At 40.9% G+C, this 16,346-nt stretch overlaps 3 protein-coding genes across 6 annotated transcripts in view; 2 read left to right on the top strand and 1 right to left on the bottom strand.

The window, feature by feature from the left end:
• The window catches only part of washc5 (WASH complex subunit 5), an 88,986-nt gene extending 84,569 nt beyond the window's left edge, over window positions 1-4,417 (bottom strand). Inside the window, exons 1-6 of one of the 4 annotated variants that reach the window (XM_062464694.1) lie at window positions 4,296-4,417; window positions 3,851-4,086; window positions 1,860-2,005; window positions 957-1,041; window positions 564-664; window positions 189-381 (exon numbers count right to left, since the gene is read on the bottom strand). In XM_062464694.1, the coding sequence (XP_062320678.1) occupies window positions 189-381; window positions 564-664; window positions 957-1,041; window positions 1,860-2,005; window positions 3,851-4,036 (711 nt within the window). In that variant the 5' untranslated portion in view covers window positions 4,037-4,086; window positions 4,296-4,417. The other 3 variants (XM_062464693.1, XM_062464695.1, XM_062464692.1) reach the window with 3 other exon arrangements.
• A 321-nt stretch (window positions 4,418-4,738) lies between these two features.
• Window positions 4,739-8,435, top strand: LOC134022967 (uncharacterized). Its single transcript, XM_062464725.1, has 4 exons — window positions 4,739-4,804; window positions 6,591-6,687; window positions 6,950-7,107; window positions 7,339-8,435. The coding sequence occupies exons 1-4, from the start codon at window positions 4,798-4,800 to the stop codon at window positions 7,683-7,685; spliced, it is 609 nt and encodes a 202-aa protein (XP_062320709.1). The 5' UTR covers window positions 4,739-4,797; the 3' UTR covers window positions 7,686-8,435.
• A 3,036-nt stretch (window positions 8,436-11,471) lies between these two features.
• The window catches only part of LOC134022951 (exostosin-1a-like), a 66,723-nt gene continuing 61,848 nt past the window's right edge, over window positions 11,472-16,346 (top strand). Inside the window, exon 1 of the mRNA XM_062464708.1 lies at window positions 11,472-13,354. Coding sequence (XP_062320692.1) covers window positions 12,414-13,354 — 941 coding nt within the window. The 5' untranslated portion in view covers window positions 11,472-12,413. The remainder of the gene's footprint in view (window positions 13,355-16,346) is intronic.

Raw genomic sequence — 16,346 nt, 5'->3', positions numbered from 1 at the left:
TAGTGAGATTTTTGAACTGTATTTAACATTTACCGTTTCAACTGTAAAATGCTAAAGGTGTTTGGGTGATGCATAGGTACTACAATACTTGTCTCACTCTGCAAAATGCAAGAAATGCTTCACAAATACTTTTGACAGACCCCTGCTGTAGTGAGCAGGCAGAATAATGTGCACATCCACAGTCTTGCCTGGTTGTAGATGTCATCTGAGCGAAGCCTCCCAATCACCATGCTGATAAACGTGGAGCTGATAGGGACTCTTTGGAAGTAGCCCTCGGGATAGTTGGCTGGCCGCTTGGCCGCAGGCTGGCTAGAGTGGCCTGTGCTGCGCAAGAGCTTACAGATGTCATCCAGGTTGGAGTCTGCAGAGGAACGAGCAGCACTGAAATGAGGAAATCAAATAGAACACGTTAACCGGTACTGAGGCACAATACAGTAAACCCAATAAACACTTGATGTTCCAACACTACAAAGAGCTATTTAGGTGGTATGCATGACGAAATAATGGTTAAACGCAACTCATTCGATGTGAACACACAGCTATTAAGATCATCAGTCTCTCACCTGTATCTATAATAGGACACCAGCATCCTCTCCCTGACTTCACCTTCAATCTTCTGGTCAATGACCAGCAACATGACTCCATACAGATACAGGGCCTCACACTAGACAGGATGAGATACAGCGGACAGTCAATCCCTCTTTGACAAAGCAATAGGTGGCACAGGCAGATTGGCCAGTAGATACAATTTTTACTAAACATTTTAGGGTACATTTTATAAATAGAAATCTATGATCTGCACATTTTAGAGTGCAGATTGTTTTGTTGCACTACCACATGATTAAATGGACAGGGTGGGGATGTGATCATAGATCAAAGGTATTACTCCAAGTAGATTAGTAAATACAGACGCTGATAAGTACATAACTAAAATGCGCTAATCACAATTGTTTTACCAGAAGTTGTTTTCCATCTTCATTCATCAGCACAGTTTCCAGGGTCTGCTGGATGTAAACACCTTCGTGCAGATCGTCCAAGTACCTACAGAGGTGACAGACAATGTTATTAATGTCAGTCTAGTTTGTAGGCCTGGGGCTGTATTCACAAAACATTCTATCTTACCACTTCCTACCAGTTCTCCTAAACAGCAATAAAAGTTATTAGCTAAGAGTGTCCTCCTAAAACATATTCACAAAGCTGCTGAGACCAACTTTCACTAAGGAATGTAGAGAAATCCTAAGGTAAGACAAAGGGTGGGGTTGACCATGTTGCTATGAATGATGTCAACAAGCTTACGACGCCCACAGTGAGTACTGGGTAATTTGACTGCATCCCTGATAGCTCTACTACTATCATAATACCCGACGATACCTTTTCAAAAGCTCATGATCATGACATTTTTCTAAAATGTTCACGTTCCAAGGTGGATGGCCAGCAACAGACATTTTAGGGTTGTTTGTGATTTGGTCTTACTGATTTAGGAGTCCTCTTGACTACCCATAACTTTTCACAGATTTAGGAGCTAGTTTTAATGCAAAATTGCTTTGTGAAATACTCTTACAGAAAATAATTATGAGTCCTACAATTAGGACTGACATGCCCATTATTTTAAAGAGTTTCTTCTAAATCGATACTTGATGTTTTGTGAATACGGCCCCTGGGCTGCTTTCTGAGAAGATGCATCAAGACATGGCCTGGCAAAGCATGGCCTCTGTGGACCGGCAAGTTCACACACAACTCCAACTTTTGAATAGCTGTTTTAAAATGAATGTCTTCATTTATTAACAAAAGGGTATAAGCTGTAGATCAGCAAATACAAATTTATGACAAACAACATAGCTATTGTTGTGTTCTTTTACCTGATTAGATCCACAATGTACTTGTGGACGCTTTCAAAAGCAAGGTAAAATCTTGAGAGTATCTCGATGTTGTTCTCACGGAATTCTTCATCCAGATCCTGAAGCTCTGGTTTGGCCTCCAGCTTACCCTCATAGTACTCAGGGCCCTATGGGAGAGGTGGGGTCATTACCCAGTTTACTGAACTTCTTTAACCCGTTGCCTTTGGTTAAACCATGTATCGACAAATGAATTTGTATTTACCAAACTCACAGTGCATGGTCATCAACATTCACACATTTGGCATACAATGCATCCGGATACAGTGCATTCGGAAAGTATTCACAGCACTTCACTTTTTCCACATTTTGTTATGTTACAGCCATACTCCAAAATGGATTAAATTATTTTTTTCCTAAAAATTCTACAGATAATACCCCATAATGATAACATTTAGCAAATCTTTTACAAATACAAAAAATCTCTTGTACATAAGTATTCACAGCCTTTGCCATGACACAAAATTGATCTCAGGTGCATCCTGTTTCCACTGATCATCCTTTAGATGTTTTTACAACTTGATTGGAGTCCACCTGTGGTACATTCAGTTGATTGGACATTATTTGGAAAGGCATACACCTGTCTATATAAGGTCCCATACTTGACAGGGCATGTCAGAGCACAAACCATGCCATGAAGTCCAAGGAATTGTCTGTAGACCTCTGAGACAGGATTGTATCGAGGCACAGATCTGGGGAAGGGTACAGAAACATTTCTGCAGCATTGAAGGTCCCAAAGAACACAGTGGCCTCCATCATCCGTAAAAGGAAGAAGTTTGGAACCAGCAAGACTCTTCCTAGAGTTGGCCAGCCAGCCAAATTGAGCGATCGGGGGAGAAAGGCCTTAGTCAGGGAGGTGACCAAGAACCCGATGGTCACTCTGACAGAGCTCCAGCATTGCTCTGTGAAGAGAGGAGAACCTTCCAGAAGGAAAACCATCTCTGCAGCACTGCACCAATCAGGCCTGTATGGTAGAGTGGCCAGACAGAAGCCACTCCTCAGTAAAAGGCACATGATGGCCCACCTGGAGTTTTCCATAAAGGCATCTGAAGCACTCTCAAACCATGAGAAACAAAATTGTCTGGTCTGATGAAACAAAGATTTAACTCTTTGGCCTGAATGCCAAGCGTCATGTCTGGAGAAAATCAGGCACCGCTCAACCCCCGGCAGATACCATCCCTACAGTGAAGCGTGAATATTAAAAACTAAAACAAACAACCGTCCGAACAAGAGAATGCTCCTGATGAGCTGGGCATTAGTACTGTAAATTACAGTAGGTTACGCATTAGATGTGTTTCAGACTCTGAAAACGGCAACACGAGAATTAGCGTAGGCTACATCTGACTATCGATTGACCAATAAAACCTGGGGGGGGGGGGGGGGGAGAATCATTCTTAGAAAGCCTGTATTTGATTGCAAATGAACTAACACGCAACAATAAATGTACCTAATGCTGATGGAAAGTACTTTAAGCTAACACGCGCGATGGTATAAATCACATTGCTACAGCTCAACCTAGCAACAGGAGAAAACGTCATGGTTTCGGGGGAACTGAATTATCGTAACACCGGACGCATGTAGCAGAGCACGGGCGTGACATCACACACAGGTCCGCTTTTCTTGAAGACACTAGCTAGCTACACCTTTATCGCTGAGGTTCGACTGCCTGTTTCACAAAAAAGTAGTTTTTTTTCTTAATGCCAGTATCGTACCGTTTCTAAAAAGCTAGTACCGCGGTACGGTACCAGTACCGGTAGGCTATAGCGTGCAACACTGATGGCTATAGCCTCGAGAAAACCCAAATACGTGATTAGTAGGCTACATTCGGGTATTTTCTAAGGTATTCCCCGGGTAACCGGTTGTTTTATCAACCCAAAACAATTTTGCCTGGACGCTGATATTGATATGATCAATATTGCAAAACTCAACACATTTTGCGGCTCATCCCATCTCACCTTGAAGTAGCTGAAATCACATATGATGTCTCCATATTTTTGCTGATCGATCTTGTCCTTGAGTCTAAAGACTGTAGGGATGAACTCAGACAATCGAAGGAGCTCCGCGATGATTGCGTTTCCTCGAGACACAATCCTGAGAACCGCTTGGCCGCACAAGTTGTTCTCTGCTAGGAAATCCACCATGGCGGAAAATACAGGAAAGCCTTTCTGCGTTCTTATATTCCTGCACACTCCTGTCAGGAAAGAAAGGGCTCTGAAAAAGAACCAAAACCCACTTCTGCTGTTCAGGCATGTCTTACCAGGAATGCAAACAGGCTGTCTTTCTCGACTACAACATTAACAGTTCATTATGTCAACTGTCACATTCGCGTGATCGTTAAAATCATGTTTTAACTAGAAACAGTCGATCAACAATCTAAACCGTGCTAAATTCCATCCTTACCGCTAAAATCAGCTTTCGGTTATGTTGAACTCATTTGCTAAATAGTTTTATTGTATCAGTTCCTGTTTACCGTCATGTGACAAGGAACCACATGATTTTCCACTGTTTAAGATGTGTTCTCGATTTAATGTCCTGGCATGCCGAATAAGCAGACGGATATAGGCCTATATCAAATGCAATTTCAAATGTGTGTGTTATGTGACATTGTAATACTTAAAAAATAGCCCTATATCTTTTTTCACCCATATTTGTCGCCGTCATAAACAATGAATAACGCACCATAATACCGAAAACTACAAACTACTAAAATGACAACATGTGGAGTCCATTGACACTAGATGGCGACAGACGATCACAAACAGGGGCGCCGCCAGGAATTTCGGGCCCCATGGCAAAAATTCAAAGTGCACCCCCCCCCCCTACAACGTGCATAGATGTAGTAAGACTGTTGCGCACAGTAGGCTACTGGCAGCATCATACATTTAAGTAATTCAAGACTTGCATGTACAGTAAGTAATTTCACATTAAATAATGTATTTAAATTCAAGCTTGTGTGGTGTGGCGCTGTCTTCAATGCCACCGCCTAAACTTGATGTCAAAAGAAACGTTTTTCATTTCCGGCGTATTCAAACAATCCCCTTAAGTTTGGCTAGCAACAGCAGCTAGGCTAGTTTAGCACAATTTAGCGAGGTCAGCTTCTCCACCGTGCAGGGCTCTAGTCTAAGATCAAATGGTCGTATTTGGCATTGTTACTGACAATGATCGCTTCCAGCAAACTTCTTTTGAATTAGCCATTTCCCCCTAAATAAATGTCAAGCTTATTTACGTTTTTTGGGGGCATATTTTCAGTTAGCAGATGGTACTGTTTCAATCGCTATTCTATCTAATACTGCCGGTGACAACGTTGTTACTTAGAATAGCTTGTTTCAAGGGGGTTCAGCTTGTTAACCAACAGGTTAATACCACTCACAGATTGGCTACCCACCTTTCTTGGTAAAAAAAACTGGGTCACTGATTGAAACCCTCTCTTTTGTCTATCCTCTCTTTCCTTTTTCTCTGATCTTTTCCGAAACCCTGATTTGTGTTTACGGCCCTACATAGCGACTAGCGCATCTACTGACTGCAACTAAACAGTCACCGATAAGTGCGCTAAGGCAGGATCAAACCATTTCATGCAGATACAGGGGGATGGTCGGTCAATATGGATGTTTACTTTTTGGTCAATAGGGATATTTAACCTTTATTGCCAAACACAAGTAAAAACAAAGAGATCATTCATTGTATTATTATATTTAAAATGTATACTCGATGATGGTTTATATAATATAATTTGATATTACTTTTTGACTATTTTTTGGGGCCCCTGTCAGTCAGGGGCCCCAAAAAAGGAAGAATTGTAATATTCTGTGATGACTTGTCTTTGGAAATGAAACTCTTAAGAGTCGCTTACCTTTTGGTCATGTTTAACAATTTTGTATTACAAAATTATTGGAGCACACATTTTCATTGTGTGTCATACAGCTTTGGTGTGCTGTACAAAGAATGTTTGCTTAATCATGTTACACATCACACATTGATTGCTTTTGTACATGTTTATAGTAAAGAATGAAAGACTAAATTATATTCAAAATTCAGCCTTTTATTTATTAAAGCTATGTTCCTGCATATGAGAAAATTGATGACCAATGACATGCTGGGGCTGAGCTGCACATGAATTACATACATTGTCTACATTTATACGTGCTGGGTGCAACATTTAATATTGTGTGTGATTGAAATTCATGTAGACTATGGCTACATTACAAAAGTGTCAGAACTGAGAGCAGTCCAGTGTGATCTCCATCTCTGGATAAACCATATTGCACTCAAGATCCGTTGTCCTGCGACCAAAGAGTGACTTAACGGCAACTTAACCCTTGTGTTATCTTCGGGTCATTCTGACCCATCAGTCATTGTGACCCACCATCGTATTGCGACAACTTTACAGCATACAAAAACAAAGTGAAGCATTTTCTTTTAACCGTCGGGCTGTCTCAGACCCCCCACATCGCGAAGGTTAAAAGAAAATACTTTTTATTTGTTTTTGTATTGGGTAAAATTGGGTAAACACAACGATGGTTCGTTGTGAACCTTTGGGTCATGTGACCCGAAGGCAGCACGAGGGTTACATTGTGTTACGTTGTCTTGCTAGTAATTAACCTGAAGACTACAGTAGCTAGTCTAACTCAGGCTAAAGTTAGCTGTTACACTATCGTAGCTACTGTCAATAACTAGAATACTCTTGTTTTTGGACAGGAGAGGTATCCATGGACTACAATAGTCCCGAGTTTGTACCTTCTGTCTTTTCCTACTCTACCAAGTGTGAAATAAGCGGCAATACAAAACTTGAGAGGTAAACATTGTCACTTATTTAGTTGCTAACTGGGATCACATTGCATGCATAAAAATGCAGAGAATGTATGGCAAGTAATGTCACATCGTTTTTAGATAATTTGTTAGACCAGATTTTTTTGTCTGCATTGTCTTGTGAAGTCCTGTTGAGGTATGCTATGTAACTTACACTTGACTTGGTTTTGGTACCTGATAACCTCTATGATCTACCAAGCAACTAAACTGTTTTGGACTGACAGTTTGCCTTCATCTCTGAGTACCAGATTTAAGAGGAAAAGAAAGAGGGAAGAAACCACCCACAGACCACCAGATGATGTACAGCAGTCCAAAGAAGCTAGTGATGAGGTTGCATCAGAATCTTCAGGAGCTTGCCTGTCGTCAGATGACTGCAGAATGGAGCCTGGTGCTGGTCCTTGCACTGGTAAGAACTTCTAATATCTTAACTAATGTAGGGCAGTCATTGTTCGGATGAATCAGATCCTGTTTATATATTGTTCAATACAGCAGAACTGTGTTGTGAATGAAGTTAAACATTATTCTGTTTAGCACATGCTGTTTGAAAACATCTATCAAATAATATTGAGAAAAGCTAAACTAAAACAAGTGACAGTGCTTCTTTTATAAGTCAATTACTATCTAATATCTATTTCAGAAGCCACCGTGCCAAAGGCTCTCCACGATGATCTGAAACACAAGTACAGCCAACTTTCTACAGAATGTGTCAACCTGCGTTTGGAGATCGACAAACTGAAATCTGAGAATGAGGAACTAAAGGCAACACTCATAAATACACAATTTTCCTTTAGCTCTATCAAGAGTAAAGCAGTGCAGGTTCTGTTTTTCACAGGTCTGACCAGTGTCTTATTTGAGTGGTTGATTCACAAACTTAAAGACAGTGTAGAGGTTGTGCATAGCTCTATGAGCCTGCAGGATCATCTATTAATCATCCTAATGAAACTACGATTAGGGCTCTGCAACAAGGATTGCTTTCAGATTTAATGTCACAGAATGGGAAATCTCAAAAATATTGAGAAGTTGGCTCCCTGTTATGTCTGCGACTTTAAAGCCTCTCATAAAGTGGCCAAGCAAGCATGCAGTATTAAAGAATATGCCAAAATGTTTTAAACCTAAATATAAACGTTGCAGGTGCATTATTGACTGTACAGAGATTTTTATCAACAGACCCACAAATTTAACCTCCAGAGCCCAGACGTACTCGACTTATAAAAGCCACAACACTGTTAAATATTTGGTTGGCATGTCACCTTCAGGAGCCATTTATTTTCTGTCGGCAGGTTGGGGTGGGCGAGTTTCAGATAAACAAATTACAGCCGAGTCTGGATTTTATGACCTTGTAGAGCATAATGATGAGATATTAGCAGATCGTGGTTTTACCATCAGAGGAGCTTGCCACACGTGGTGCCACCCTTCGGATCCCTAACTTTACAAAAGGAAAAAAGCAGCTCTCTGCTTACGAAGTAGACATATCTAGGCGTTTGTCTAATGTCAGAATACACGTCGAAAGAATAATAGGTAGATGGAAATTTTTTAAAATTTTGACTACTGTTATTCCACTTACACAGGTTGACCTCTTAGATGACGTTGTGATTGTGTGTGGAGCATTAACCAACCTTTGCAAATGTGTAGTCCCAAGAAGATATCTTGATTCATTCTGTAAGTAACTGTTTATTGTCATAAACACATTTAATTTCACATTCAAGTTTTTAAATGTAAAATACTAGTACTGTATAAAACAAATCGCATCGAAGTACATTTTAGTCTGACTTGTTTTTTTTGCACTGTTCACAATACCAATCCACAACTTTTCTTCTTACTCGGGCACATGTGTAGTGGAAATGGTTCTTACACTTTTCACAGTCAATCATCATTCCAAAGTCTGGCCTTTGACAGAGTGAGCAGACTGTAGGTTCTTGAATCAGTGGATCCATGCTGCGCGTCAACAGCTCAGGCAAAATATTCTGTTTGAAGAACACTTCAGCTTTAGGCAGGACTGCTTGCAGCATTTCTTCATCTCTGGTGATGCGGTTGATAACAACATCTTGCTTTGTCCAAACCACAAGTCGCAGTACTGGACGTTGCATACAAACATGTGAAGCTGAACTTGATGGTGGTATTCATGATTCTTCTTTAGTTGTAGTGCTTTGTCCAAGCAGAACTGTGTGTCCTCACTACTCCCTGTCAGACTATCACGGTATTTATATGGACACTTAATCTCCATAGTTGCTTTCCCACAGCAGCTACAGTTTGCTATTCCATCCGGCGATGCCCCAAGATGTGGTTTGTCTGGCCGCACAACAAGACCGCAGAGCTCCACGTCAAAGTTGTGATGTTGTGCTTTCATTATTTCTGTGTATTGTCGTCTGGCTGTGTCCTCCATATCTCTTCCCCAAAGTACTGCTGGGACATGGGACAACTCTTGTTTGTTGTAGTGCATTACCTGTTTTACAAGGTTTGTTTTAGCGGTTTCGGTTACTACAGTGCATACACGATGTAGGGTTGTGCTTGTTATCCTTCCAGTTCTGTGTGTGTGCCAGGCCTGAGAGTGGGCCTGATTTTTAGTCATAAGATCAAGATTTACACACTGCTCATTACTTAACTCCTTCCCCAGTTTTTCAAAGGTCTCTTCACTCTTCTCTTGTAGTTCATTTTTGCAAAGGCATCTCAGATTGGCATCATAGAGAGCTACCAGTGGCTCTGGCAGGTCTTTGGTCTCTGTGTCAGATTCTGATGCGGAATCTGTGTCACTGAAGTCCATGGTAGTGAGCACAGCTGCGTTAGGTGCCAGTACTTTCAGTTCTGCAATGTCTTCATCTGTCAGTTCTGAATAAACATAAATAAATGTTAGATAACTTATTTCAATACTAATTGGAATCAAAGCTGGTTACATCTGCCATTAATAGTTAAATGGCACTGATTATAACTTATGTATTGACATTAATTATACAATATAATGAATACCTGATTGCTATATGTACATGACCTGATCTCGTCTACATTCAGATTGTGCCTACCGTTTACATTATTCTTTCTATGCTTTACTCTGACTGGCTGCAGTTGGATGTCTGTCCTTTTAGCCTTTCTGAAGCTGATCTCACTCAGTCTGGCTGGTTTCACCTCTCTCTTGGATGTGTGGATCCACATATTTGTCCCTGAAGTACAACACCTCTCTGTCTTTCCCATCCTGACCCACAGCTCAACTTTGAACATAAGAGCAGCTGCATGGCTGCAGCATGACCCTAACCTGAACAAAATGGTCTAATGTATGAAACACATTGATTTAACTTGTACTTTAGGCTATACATATAACAACAATTGTAGCTATGATTTCAGCAAATAAGCAGTTACATTTTGTTTGATTAAATTGCTGACACTGAATGAATTGGTTAAATAATGAACATTTAAGATAGTAAACTTATGTTGGTTACATACCCAGCCATACAGGTGCAGTTCGCTGTAAGAATGCAGTTGTTTGTCTTGTTGACGATAACCCAGGTCTTGTACAATTCTGTCTTCTTACCCTGTCTTTGGCTAGGCAGAACCTCTGTCTTCAGCACTACGAAGTTTTGAACTTGGTAATCATGACATACTATGTCTTGGACATGACCACACAGAACAAAGTTGTATGCATCAAGAGACTTGTACGCTTTTAACTTCTCCCGGGTATATACACTTGGAGTGTCGATCAGGTAATTATAAATCTCTGGCCACTGGATGCTTGGCCATTTCGTTTCATCGTTTGACCATCGACTCGGTGCTATGGCAAACGGATCTGGAAGACGTATCCCACTGCTCACTAAAGTCAATTTAGTCAAATAACAGTGTTTATCACTGGGTGACAAGCTATTGTAATATGTGGAAAACATTTTGATAATCACATCTAATCAATATAAACGATAATCTTTTTAAATCTAACGAGGCTATTTTTATTATCAGTGCGGTCCTTTCGCCATTGTAAATGCTAGCCTTTCCCGGTTTTCTGCAACCACGCTGCGCGCGCATCCCGAATGTTTACAAACAAATAATTGGTCTATTGTTTGGAAGAATGTCTTGCTTTTACCTAATTAATATTTAGTCACAAATAAAGTGAAGGAAATTTCATTTAAACTTATCCATAAATGTTATCCAGCAAAAAGCTATATTAAGAAAAGATTTAAGAAAGACATTGATGTTGTTTGCAGTTTTTTTAATGAATGTGAAGAAACGGTTGTGCATTTATTCTGGCATTGTCCAATTGTAAAATAATTTTGGCTAAATATTTGTAAGTTTGTTACTGAAAATACTGAGGCAGATTTTTGTTTGTTTTGGAAGGATGTATTGTTTGGGCTATCAGACGGTTCCAGGAAAAAACATTTGTGTATACATAATTAATCTTATTATTATTATGGACAAGTATCATATTCATAGATGCAAATTCATGGGAAGAAATCCTTGCTATATTGCTTTGAATGGAGAGCTCAGACAGTATATTTTTTCAATAAAAAATTATCTTAAACAAAAGGCAATTAAAACAGTAACAATCTGTACTAATTTAAATATATTTATATAAACTTTTATATCCCCTAGCGTTAATTTTGGTTATATTAATTTGTATTGATACATGTATACTCTTAATGTAAATGTTGTTGTTTTTTTTTTTACTTTTTGTATCTTGTAAACTCAATTGCATTTCACATTGTTGAAATTGCTAATAAAAAAATAAAAAATAAAATAAAAATAAAAGAATGGGTGCTGCGGAAGCTCCGCCTGTTTCGGATATGACGAGACTGATGGAAGCACCTTGCGCTGGAGATGGACGTCACATCACCACCACCACCAGCGGCTGCCATAGGATTGGACCACCTTTGGGATGGAATAGCTCTGTGGGAACTACTGGAAAACCATCTTACTACTTCTGAACATTTAAAAGGACATTTTATTTTATGTTGTTCAAACCTAGCCACACAAATAAGTTACGCGAAGTAATGGTTTTCGATGGCCAAAGAGACTAAGTTTTTCTCTGGTTGCGAGACGGCGAGAGAGCTGTTCTATATCGAAGTGAAGCCACATATGATTCCTTTCGATTAGCTAACACCTAGATAGCTGCATAGCTTTATTGAACTACATTGGGAACTTGACATTGATTTTACAAGTGCTTTCCAACTATCTCTTGTCTCAATGTCGTCGGAAACGTGGTCTTGTGGAACATGGTGGAATGTTTTCAGTTGTGACTTTGTTGGTTCTACTCGATTGCGTGCCTCTGCACTTGCAAAAAAGTAGTCAGCCTCCACGTAGCTTTTTGGCTAGTTAGCAGCAAGGTAAAGAAAATATATTTTGTCTATTACTAGATTTAGTTTTTACCCGGAGTGACTCAGACCAGTCAGTCTTTAGGTGAAAGTGCTTCGAACACCTAAAAGCGAGGATGAAAACCTAGGGAAAGAAAGGTAAACAAAAGGATCCCTGACCATTTGGCAGAGGTAGATACCCCACAGTGCAGATGGCTAGAATTATTGAACAAATCTATTGACGAGGATAAAGATAGATGGTCATTAAAAATCGCCCACATGCGCTCTATCGATCGTTGGATTGGGGTAAGGAATCAGAAGACGGAGAGAGACGTGCCCTTGCAGACTGAGGGAGGATGGCGGAGCCTTTCCATTGGAAGTATTAAACGTAAAACTTCGAGAGTCGTCGGATTTATTGGTAACATCTACCCTGACCGTAGGACACATGCAGGCCAAAAAACGGTACTTATTTCTGTTCTCCACGGGTGCATGTCTCTTGCTTTTGTTCTACATTGGAGGGGTACACGTCCCGTTATCCAGAGAGGGCACAAGCCAGGGTGATGAGCACCGCCACCCCAACTCGCTGTGGCCCCACAACATGGGCCCCTTGCAGCCCTTCAGCCCCTTCGATCAACTGGAGACCGAAGACTACAATGTTCACATATCACCAAGGCAAAAGAGGGATGTTGTGCCAGGTATCTACACTGAGAAACGCTGCAGAATGGAGTCCTGTTTTGATTTCTCTAAGTGCAAAAACAACAGATTTAAAGTTTATGTTTACCCTCAGCAAAAGGGGGAGAAAATTTCAGAGAGTTACCAAAATATTTTGTCCTCCATTGAGGGTTCTCGGTTTTACACCTCTGACCCGGGGCAGGCTTGCCTTTTCATCTTGAGTTTGGACACTTTGGACAGGGATCAGCTCTCACCTCAGTATGTTCACAACCTGAAAACAAAAATACAAAACTTGCCTCTTTGGAATGGTGGCAAGAACCACATTATCTTCAACTTGTACTCTGGGACATGGCCTGACTACACAGAAGACTTAGGCTTTGACATCGGCGAAGCTATGCTCGCCAAGGCCAGCATTAGCACGGAAAACCTCCGACCCAACTTTGATGTGTCTATTCCTCTTTTCTCAAAGGAACATCCGAGGACAGGAGGGGAGAGGGGTTTTTTAAAATATAATACCATTCCCCCTTTCAGGAAGTATATGCTTGTATTTAAGGGGAAACGGTACCTCACAGGAATAGGGTCAGACACAAGGAATGCATTGTATCATGTCCATAACTCGGAGGATGTGGTGCTCCTCACAACATGTAAACACGGCAAAGACTGGCAGAAGCATAAAGATGCCCGCTGTGACCGTGACAATTCAGAGTATGACAGGTGAGTATTCTGCAACAAACATGAGCCTATGTTTGCAGGTCTGACTATTTTACTATTCCCTTCCAATTCCCTTCCAGATGATTATTCTGAATTATGTTGCCTGCCTGTTTGCTGAGCCTTGATTTCCCGGTTTATTGATGTGTAAACCTGATCCTTAATCTTGAATGTGTCATAGCCTTGCCTGTGCACCTTTTGTGTGAGTGTGTGTCATACTGACCATAAGCAAGACCAGTGTTGCATGTCATGCAACTGTGGGGTCAAATCCCTCTCAATGTCTAGGAGGCCCACTTTCCTGTTGTTTGACAGTGGACTAAATCTGATGAACAAACTAGTGTCTCTGTTTAGTCATGGAGCTTTGCATCCCCCAAAAGCCTGCCCGTGGTGTTTTCACTAGGGACTGTGGCACGCAGGGGGTTTGACTGTGGCTCTTTGGAGGATTAGGGGGAACAATGCCAGTGGTGCCAGTGGGGAAGCTGCTTGGCCCATGTTTGCACAGTCATTTCCCAGACCCAACCCCATCGTGCAAAAATGCCTATTGCCCTGTATGACTCTACACCCAGGGGGCTGTGACCCCTACGGGGCTGTGACCCCAACGTCATCCCCAGTTTAGACAATGGTCTGCTTGGTGTACGCTTCAGCCCATGTAAGATTAGCCTATCTGTCATGGTTTGAGGTTGCCTTGTGCTTGAATGAGTGACTGGGTCCACCTCCCACTCTGTGGTCTTGTCCAATGGAATTGTAAGTCAAGGGAAATTTAATTTGTACCGTAACCTAATATCAAGAGGGGTGTCACACTCTTTTCATGGCTTTCGTTTCAGTGGCGGACTGTATATTTTAGGGGTGGAACGGTACACTGAAGTCAAGGTTCGGTTCATACCGCGGTTCAGACATCACAGTTCGGTACGAGTTCGGTACAACTGAGGGAAAAGCTAAACAAATCAAGTTCCTCTACGAGTGAATACGGTCTTTTTTTGGCCCTATTTGTATGTGTATCTAATGGCTGGTTAAGCACTGTAGGGAGGAGAAGTTGGACAGTTTTTTTTTGTCTCGTTCCAGTGATTGGAACACCTGGGTGATGGCGTCGGATATTTTTAGTCATTTAGCACACGCCAAATGCGTTATATGCGTAAGCATGTTGGATGTATTTCCACTCACATACCCCACAACCAGTGACGTGCGGTGATGTCAGTAAGAGACTCGGCACTGAGTTATGAAAGCCAGATTACCTAATTTATTGTTAAGATAATATGTCAAAACAGTAAACGCAGTAAACAGTACAAGCAGTAGCCTACCCTTACAAAAAACACTTTTTAGGTCATTTAGTACACTTTAAAGTACACTTATAGTGTATTTGAAGTTTACTTTTGAATACTGTAAAGTAGCCTGTGTAGTGCACTTTTAGTTCATGAAGTATACTTCCTAAAGTACTTCAAAATATACTTTGGAAGACTTTCAAGTGCACTTTCAATTAATGTAAGTACTTCAAGAAGTAAACTTAATAAATGTCCATTTACTATGATTTACTATAATATTTATATGTTTAGGGGCCCCTCCAACGCCACCGATCTTGCATCACTTGACGAGAACGGGGGCCCTCGCCAAGTGACACGTATTATTAGCTGAAAGAAGTTAATTCCTGCGTATGGTCTCATGTTGCTTTAATCCAGCTCTTCTTATCAAACGTAACAGTCATTTAACTCATGGTTACAATCAAGGGCTTAACCCTCGTGCTGCCTTCGGGTCACATGACCCAAAGGTTCATAACGAACCATCGTTGTGTTTACCCAATTTTACCCAATACAAAAACAAATTAAAATAATTTTCTTTTAACCTTTGCAATGTGGGGGGTCTGAGACAGCCTAGCTGTTAAAAGAAAATGCTTCACTTTGTCTTTGTATGCGGTAAATTTGTCGCAATACGACGGTGGGTCACAATGACTGATGGGTCAGAATGACCCGAAGATAACACAAGGGTTAACCAGGTCTTTGGGTGTCGTGTCCCCCCCAATATTGAGAAAATACCAATCTGTCCCCCCCAATATGCAGCAGAAAATATGTAAAATATATGTTCTCCATTAATGAACCCTGTCAATGGATCGGTCTCTTGTCATGTCTTTATTTCCGTTTGTTAAGAAAAACATAAGTGTGTGAATCCCCCCTCCTAATTGTACACTTGTGTGATTTCGTTTGAATCCACCTTGCGTCGTTCTGCGTTGTCATGGTTACCTGACACATTTTCGTCAGACAGTTGAGCGCAAAGAAAGTAACGTTAGTTAACTTGTTGGAGAGGAGGTAGTAATGGAGGATTTGAGGTTACCTAAAAAGCGGACAAAACTGGACCAGCAGCCAAACATTCCCGTTTTTTTCAGACAGTAACTAACTTGATACCTTGATACACTTGAACTTGTGTTTCTACCTTTTCTTTACTATTATTGGGTGTGCTTCAAATCAAATCAAATTTATTTGTATAGCCCTTTTTACACGCAAGCATGTCACAGAGGGCTTCACATACGCCCATAGAACTGCCCCTCAACCAACCTAAACCCTCAAGGTGATGTGTGCTTGCCTTCGGCAAGAGCACAACCTTTGTTCTCTCACATATATATTTATTATTTATTTTCCCACCCCTAAGTCTTCGTCAATATTTGGACTACATAGACAACCTAGGTGTCAAAAGTTTTGTCTTGGTAGCGATTGAGTTGCTTGTATTTGTATTTACGTTCCGTTGCAAGGTTTAAGTAGAAATTACGTTTTTGTGGCGAAAAGTGAAGCTAACGGTGGCTAAATTGCTAGCCACAGTCAATGACGCTACTAACGTCACGAAAACTCGCGTGACTACCTCTAGCAGAATATTAGTTTAGCAGCTCGTTAACTTCTGGGAGATAGCTAGGCTAACTATAGCTTTACTGCAAGGCAGCTACAGAAACGCCACAAGCAAAGAGGCCAGGGTGATAACTATTTACAAATTTTACTTTGTGATATGACACACAATT

Source organism: Osmerus eperlanus, chromosome 7 (genome assembly GCF_963692335.1).
Source record: "Osmerus eperlanus chromosome 7, fOsmEpe2.1, whole genome shotgun sequence".
Taxonomy (NCBI): Eukaryota; Metazoa; Chordata; class Actinopteri; order Osmeriformes; family Osmeridae; genus Osmerus; species Osmerus eperlanus.
Note: the sequence above shows the minus strand (reverse complement) of the source record. Positions and strands in the feature narration are given on the sequence as shown.